An 8,705-nucleotide genomic window follows, 5' to 3' on the forward strand; every position below is an offset into this window, starting at 1 on the left:
TGTACAGGTATTTTCCTCCGTTATATATTAGAGCACTCCCACTTGGGATATATGTGTTTAAAATATTTACACAGATATTTACAGCGGCCGGGTGATGGGTGCTTAAGTTTAAAAAAAACTTTATATACAGGTAAAACTGTGAATTTTAAAAACAAGTGTTTAAAATCATGTGCTATTTACATCATTTATAATTCTACCTAGGTTAAAAAAATGATTTTAAAAACCGTTTTGATTCCCGGTTTTGATAAGTAAAAATGATTAAAATATGAAACTGAGAAAAATTTTAAAACCAAAGGATAAAAGTTAAGTATAAGTTGATAGAACAAAACAAAAAGAATGGGATTAAATTGTGTCAGTATGGTTTTAGCTTAAGACAAGATTACCAAAAATAAAATATATCAGTAACTGCAAGGTCTAAGCATATAATTAGATGTAGGCAGCTAATCTAGTCGTAGATGGAGGCAGTTAGCTTGGCATTCCATGAATACTGTTTGGTCCATCCTGTGTTCTTTTACTTACTGACTTATTTATTCACTGTCCTACTCTCTGTGGGCACTTGCATCTTCGTTCTAAAATAAAAACGCCCATTACACAGTCTCAGGCCTCTTCGATATTATGCCCCTGATTTTTATTTAGCAAGCCACGGAATATGGAGTTGAGTTGACCAGTTCGTACTAGTGATACAGTGCACCCTTTTATTTTATTGTACTTGTTTACTGAAATCAAGAAATTTCTCAGCAATTTCAGACAGCTTCATACCTGAAATTCTTACTGGAAAATAATAAAAGGCTAGCATAATCCCAATCGTAACTACTCGGTCATCTCGCTACGCTAGTTCTCTCTTTGTGCAACTAGACATGCCGAGTAGTTCTGAATGGCATAATCCTTTAAAGATGATTTCCTCTCTATAAATAATTCAAAGTTTGGTGACTATGATGAACGCATCCATTCCAATTTCCATCAAACTTTATGATAAAGTATATATATATAAAAGATACAATTAAGTCTTTCTCATATTTTTATTTACATCTTGAATTTGACAATGAGGGTCGGTTGACGAAAAAACTTTACGAAAAAAGAGATGATGATTTCAGTTTCCCAATTGTGAACTTTCTGTGTTTATGTAGCAACATTCCGGCAGCGCCGCATGGTTTTCTTAGTAGAGGGTTGCTTCTTACAAAGAAGCTATTGGATCAAGAGTTCCAAATGGTGAAGTTGACATCATTCCTTCGAAAATTGCACAGACACCTTAACCGATGGGTAAACTGTTATGGAATATGTTTCACTGATGACTGTCAACTATGTTCCAGAATTGTCGTAACCACAAACGCGTCCGCTTTTCCTCAAACAGTTTTGCAAGTTATAACTTGTTCAAGTACTATTGTCGAAAAAAACAGGTAAAAATAATGAAAAGTGCGATTGTGTTGTACCATGGAAGTATTATAGTCAATATAATACTTCGATGGTTGTATTGACAATGATCAAAGAAAACCTTCGCAGATTCGCTTGGAAACGATTTCCTAACCGCCAACGTAATGTTTGTGTCTTTAATAAATTGTCAATGAGTAGCTGTGACTGTTATCACAATATCAATTTATTACACGTTATTCTCAATAACAGTTTTGCAGAGGGAGAAAGAACGTAACGGAATGTGTTGGTGGTCACGGTATTGTTGCTGTTATGAGCCATGTCCGTTTTGTAGAGGGAGAAAGAATGTAACGGAATGTGTTGGTGGTCACGGTATTGTTGCTGTTATGAGCCATGGCAGTCAGTTAGGGTTAAGGCAACACTGTGACGGACTTTAGCTGTGGTGTCAACATGCAAATACATAAGATTGAGTAGAGTTCAACATTAGATAAAAGAATACCAACTTCAGACTCTTTTTATACTATTAACAGAATGATAGCAACGATCAACCTATTGATTACCCCTACAGAAATATGATTTAACCGCATGCGTGAAGCCTTAAGTAAGGTTTTGCTTACACATTATTAAAAGAGGGGAGATTAACCTTATAACCCACTGCTTGAAAATAAGTCACTACTGAAGTACTGTGCGAAAGAATATCACTCGATGCCGCCTCGCTTGCATGAGTAGCTGACTTCACAGGGTGCAGCAAACTCAGATCAAATCGATAATGTTTATATACAATATATTCAAAACATTTGACTTCTTCAATTATAAAACATAAAAAATGAAAATGCAAACAAGTTGATAAATTAATGACAACACAAGAACACAAAAATATACAAAATAGTATACATACATGTATATAGATATACATATGACTCGAATGATACATGATTATATCAAAACTGGTGTTTTCAAAATAGAGCTTGAACCGATATAAAAGTGTTTCGGAAAATAAAAGATATATCCAAGTCATTAATATTAATAGAATAATAAGTATAACTGATTACTACTCGTACTATTGTGGTTGAACATTTCTTTTCCTTCAAGGGAAACGCCTTGTAAGTAATTGCAATCGTTGTTTTGAAAGCTTTCCGTAAGTATAGTATGGGGGTCTAGAATGTTGTTCGTTGTCCAATATCTTTCTGTTTTGTTCGTTGTCCAATATTTTCTTTTTAGGTATCATCAGTTCATGGCAGTGTTTTTATACTTAATGGGTGTTTTCCTAGCTTACAACGAAACATATGACTGGTATATCACGTAAGAACTTTATGTTTCAACGATTGTCATGATGAGAATGTATTTATCATTACAGAGAATGTATTTATCATTATAATCGTCGAAAGACCCGTTGAAGGAGAAGAGGTTGGTATAGAAATCTCGGACTATACAAGTATGAACTCTGCAAGTCTAACAGACAATCCGACGACCCGAAGAACTGACTTGGACACTGCCGATGGCCTCTGGAGCTGACTGAGACTCCCGGCGACCTTTAGGGCTTACTAGTTGCCCTCCATGTGACCTGGATGGCTCAGTGATTGTGAGGCTAACGATAACCTGTATGGCTGATTGGGAGGGTTCTTGTGACCTGCAGGGCCGATTGTGAGACTCCCTGCGAATTGCAAGGCTGACAGGGAACATTCCGGAGTGAAACAGAATTTTAAACTAGCATGCCGTGTGTCACTCTCCAATCTAATTAAAAAACCGATCTCTCACCGCTCCTGTGTCTGATATGTCGCGTGGGAGATCTAACGAAACCCGCTTTGAGGTCACATGTGAGTGACCTCGTAGGTGTGTCTTTTTCGACCAATGAAATTGAGTCTTCCACGATCTTGGAAGTTTAACGTAAGGCAAAGGGATGTAACTCATTTTATTTACGACGAAATCGTCAGTCAAAATAATTCATAAACTTTTTTGATTGGCTTATTAATAGGTCGTCAACTCATTTGCATATCTTTATAAATTCATGACTTTTAGTTCACTCACATGTGACCTCAAAGCCGGTTTCGTTAGATCTCCCACGCGACATATCAGAAACAGGAGCGATGAGAGATCGGTTTTTAATTAGATTGGTCACTCTCTAGATTTTATTAATAAAAACATGAAATATTTTTTCTGAGACAAGTGCCTGCGTTAGATACAGGATGTTTTTATAAGTTGTTGTTGGCTTTGAATGAGAAGTCAGCAAGTACTGCGTATATACTATCGGATCTGTACTATAAGTGTCTTTTTGTTGTGGGAATGTATAAATACCCTGCCACGTATTTTTTTACATATATGTTTTGTTACTTTGTATTGATTTGCATGATGAGTCAAGCCTTTGTCAACTTTTTTTGTTTTGGCGAGTTTGGCGCCAGCAATAACCCCGCCACATTCTGTATGTGCCTGTAGTCCACTACATGATTGTCGTGTGTTGATGTATATTATATTTGTTTTTCGACCATTATTTTGAAAAAAAAATCACAAGGCCATTAAATTGCTCGTTTGTATTTGTTTATATACAGTTTCTTAAAATTTTTTATTTTTTTTTTGTATTTCCGTTTTTCTGTATTTTTCTGCATACTTTGAGTTAAAAGTTTCCAAAACTTGAAAAGGGGCCTGCAGTCTGTTAAATTGTTTGATCGAAACCTCCGTTTCAACACAACATGCAATGCTTTAGTTTAAAAAAATCTTTGTACGATCATTGAACAATATAAGCATGGGCAATTTGTTAACCTAATACCATAAGTTAACCAACGTGCTTAGTTGAAGTAGTTCCAATATTTGTATCATTTAAAAAAAAACACTATGGACCTAGGTGTTGCAGAACGGATATGTGTGGTGTCTATCCCTCAACAAGTAGTGGAAGAACTCTTATGTTAAATCACTGTATAAGCTGAAGACCGACCGCGCGAGGGCTGTATATCCAGCCAAGGTCGTAAAACACTCCCAGTTGTTGTAAGCTGAAGTTTCGCTATAATATAGATATATCTGGTCTGGTCAATACATTAAACAATTTACCTATACCAAGGATTTGGTAGTACAAGTTGGATGAACAAATTCATACTATAAGAGACAAAATCTGCAAACTGAGCTTGTCCGATGGCAGAACAAAGGGTTCGTTGAAATCCTTGTGGCCACGTCTTATGACTCATTTTTGAAAACACACAAATAAGAATTACATTTTTTGTGAATAAAAGGAGAAGAGGTTAACCTGACAACACAATAACCACAATAAACCTTTAATCAACACAATGTCTTCAATAATATAGGTTCCTATACCAGATGTCAAGCTCTCGGCCAACACTGTTAACGATCTGATTCTTGTAAATATTTTTTGCACTATAATTCACCTTTGTTTTATGATATTGGGTGGAAGATGTCATTGCCAACCAATGCATAATTTTGTATAAGATTCAGGGTGGAAAAGGCAAATTTTAATAAGGATTTAAACCAGATATTTGGAAAGAGAAAATTTGAGGAAGAAGTCGTTCCCATTCCAAAAACTCCCCCATTTGGATCCACGAATTGCTAAACTTATTCCAAAAAGAGTAGTTTACTACATGTACTAGATGTACGTTCATTTACAGCAATGAACGCTATTCGTGAAAAACAACAAACAGCAGTAATAAGTTTCATATTGTATTACAACATAATAAGTACACAAAATCTTATAAATATAGCAAAATACATTTTAATGTTAAGGTTTCAACAATCGTTCATAACCAACTACTTTTTCCTTTTATCGAAAATACAAAAATCACCCGTTTTTCATCGAAGAAAAAGGAAATGACAACCTCAAGTATATGTTCTTTATATTTCCGTTTGACCTTGCTTTAAAATTAACCAAAACTTGGAGGAAAACGAAATCTAGAAAAAAAATGGATGTTTGAATACAAAGAAATGAAAACAATATCACAGAGGGAAATACTTTGAAAACCAAAAATGTAGGATACATGTATCACTGAAATACAACATGATTTCCATGACAACAATAAATAATCTAGAAATATATACATAACCTACTCATGAGATCATGTTGAAAACCTTATAACACAATGAAGAATGAATTTGTTCGTATTGCACTGGGTCCCAGCCCGAGATTCTAGAACATCACACAAAATAATTATACAAGTTATATTACAATAGGATTTCTGTAGATCCGTTCAATGATAAATAAAATCAATCAAACAATCTCTCAATTTTCTTTCCATTCAGCGCTTTTATTCATCAACATTTGTTCTCATCTTCAAAACTCAATCATACTATGTCACATATCTTTCCATTCATAATTTACATTCTTTCCATTCACAATTACTTTCTTTCCATTTATAAATACGTTCTATCGAGCATACATTCACTATATCTTTTCTCAGAAAACACACTCACACATACACACGCGCGCACTCCACACTCGTTCTTATTAAATAAGTTATCACAATGACTAGATTAACTCATCCAAGTTGAAATATGAATCATATTTCGTATTCAATAATATAAATTAAAATAAATTAAATAAATTAAAATTAAATAAGTTAAATGTACAAACATCTTTTCCACACATTAAAAATGGACATTTCTACGAGGAATCTATGCTATTCCCAAACAAAGAAGTCAAATATTTTTATTACTGTATGTGCATGAATTATGCAGCAGCTGGCAAGGTTACTGTCGTTAATCAATAGTTTATAACGGACTTGTCGCTGTGTTGTTTAATACCGTGACTGCTTTTAAATTATGAATAATATGAACAATTAAACTGGATGAAATTAAAATTGTATTCAAATTTGAAAATGAAATTTGAAAAAATATGCAAACTGATTTTTTTTCTGAAATTTGCTAATTGCATCGAAAATAAAAAAATAACCGTCAAAAAGTAGTTTTTCCTCTCTTGAAATAATCAAAAATTATAAAGCTTTATATTAAACAAAATTATGCTACATTTTGTTACCTACATGTACTGTTGTTATAATTTTTCAAGAATCTTTTGATTGTTTTTGGTAGAGGGAGAATGTCAATTTCGTTTTGTCTCTTTACACTGGACAGAATCGTAGCACGGCATCGGTCCTGTAAACTCAAGTACGCTCGACGACGAATTCCTAATGTCATCTCTGTTTTGGCCGCAGTTGACGAAACTAAAGGAAATAAGTCCTCGTCAATATTGTTCAGTCCTGAAAAACCAACACCAAGACTCACACCGTCCTTGAAATATGTTAAAGTTCCTTCGAACCAATCAAAAAGCATTCCCAAAGTAGTAGCTTGGTTTTCTGTGAAAGGTTTCGTGAATTCTTTACACTGTCCGTTATGCCAAAGAAGTCCTTTATGCGAAAGTCCCCAACTGTGTTCATCTTCTCCTAACATATTAACAAATGAATCTACATGTAATCTAGCACTCCTCGTTCCTATTCCAAACATCATACTGGTTCCGAAGATTCTCTGGGATACTTTGATTTCCCAGTAATGTCGTCCATAATTCAGTGGTACACTGCCTCGGACACCCGCCGTACCATTAGACCAGTTTGGATGGAAGTGTGCAGTTAAGTATCTTTTTCCTTGTACCTTGACTTCGTGCGACTTATCCTTTTTGTTCCAGGTCCATTGTTCCTCGCATCCATCTTGGATGATCTGATGTCGAGTGCAAACCATCCTCCGGATCAATACTTGTAATGCTAACGTCACGTTAAATCAATACACTCATAATCATAAAATCTCTATCCCAATAAATCTCAATATTTATGGTAAATATTGGTTACAAAACGTTCCAGTAGCATATAATGATCTTAAACCGTCCAGATATCGAAATCGAATGTTTTAAATTTGAACTGTCAAATCCCTCTTATAACAGCGACAGTTGTCATCGACCGTTATTTTCTCCGAGTATCACATGTCTATGTGAACACAAAGAAAATATTCGCTACCATTCAATAATGCCGTTATCATCCCCTGGTTTAATAATCTTAATACAAACAAACTCTCGCGACGGCCACGTGCGGTGGCCCCGTCAATCGATCCCCGTGATTGGTCTACCGAGACAAAGGGTGGGCTATTGATCGTTAACAGCTGTTTGATTTCCCCTAACTTTTATGATTTGTAACACGCTTTATTATATTCATATCTCGCCATGAATTAATTAGAAATATGAAAATAAATAATATGAATTGATTGATAAAAAAATTAAAACACTGCAATTAGGAAAAAAGGAAGCAAAAGAGGAAAGTGTGATGAATTAAAAACATACATAAATAAACATATCATGGGAAAATTTAACTTTAATTTCGCATAATGTAAAAGAAGTTATGAAATCTCATTTTTATCCTGTGAGCTAGTCTTTAAAATTGATTGTTACAAATACGTTTAGAATGAAAACATTGACTTATTAGGATAGCAAAATTATGGTCATAATCTTTTCATTTATAAAAACTTTATATTGAATATTTATTATGGAAAGAAGAAAAATATGACTTTTATTAAACGTTCACAGAAGAAAAAAATGTATAAAGAAAAAATGTAAACAGCTATTGTCGCTGATTAGATAATGTCGGGTATGACAGGAAGTGTCTACTTTATCTTATTAATTCTACCCAGCGTGAGAGAAGACATACACCAGATGTGGTTTTCTGGAAAAGGGTAGGGGGTTAAGTGATTTGTCGTAATCCGATAAGCGTTTATTCATATTTAAACATAATGCTAAAAATACCCGATTTCATGTGTCTCTGTCACACACGTCTGATAAACATGAGAAATTAATCAAAATATGAATATTTAGTCCTTCTCGTATAAATGAGTGCAGTTTGTTTGAATCGATATTGCATTCAATGCGACTCGAAAAATATCACCTCTAAGCTTTGCATCTGCTTCTATCTGTAAGAGTCTACCCACAGGAATAATGACCCAATCCGAAGTGAAGAAACTGAAATAGCCTCAACCTCTTGACCACAGTGACCACCTCCTATAGAAAGCCAATCCAGCATCATTGCCTAATAAGTGCTTCGCGTCGAATAGCGAGCAAGGATCTCGGGCTAATATATATAGAAACCTCCTTCTGTACATTGGTAAAGTTTAAATTATATGAATAATATTACCGTGATTAGAAATACATCACAATAATTCAAATTTTTTACCTAAAATTACACTTTATATAACTATTTTCAAATATTTTCAACCAGTGTGATGTAGGATTTTCGGGAAATCAAAATAATTTTTCCGGATTTTCGGGAAATCAAAATAATTTTTCCGATGTCTGATATTTCAAACATTTAAAATAAAATAAAAATAGTGTTCATGGAAATGGGGTTTTTTTTCATTTTGGAAACCAT

The 8,705-nt window shown here is 34.3% G+C and overlaps 1 protein-coding gene across 1 annotated transcript; it reads right to left on the reverse strand.

Moving 5' to 3' along the window:
• Positions 1–5,018: 5,018 nt before the first annotated feature.
• LOC139501868 (SPRY domain-containing SOCS box protein 3-like) lies at positions 5,019–7,395 on the reverse strand. Its single transcript, XM_071291098.1, has one exon. The coding sequence runs from the start codon at positions 7,033–7,035 to the stop codon at positions 6,337–6,339; it is 699 nt and encodes a 232-aa protein (XP_071147199.1). The 5' UTR covers positions 7,036–7,395; the 3' UTR covers positions 5,019–6,336.
• Positions 7,396–8,705: the final 1,310 nt, after the last annotated feature.

Source organism: Mytilus edulis, chromosome 1 (assembly GCF_963676685.1).
Source record: "Mytilus edulis chromosome 1, xbMytEdul2.2, whole genome shotgun sequence".
In the NCBI taxonomy this organism is placed as follows: Eukaryota; Metazoa; Mollusca; class Bivalvia; order Mytilida; family Mytilidae; genus Mytilus; species Mytilus edulis.

What these genes read in the sequence shown, in the direction of transcription:
- LOC139501868 (XM_071291098.1), bottom strand. Translation starts at nt 7,035, where the DNA reads ATGGTTTGCACTCGACATCAGATCATCCAAGATGGATGCGAGGAACAA.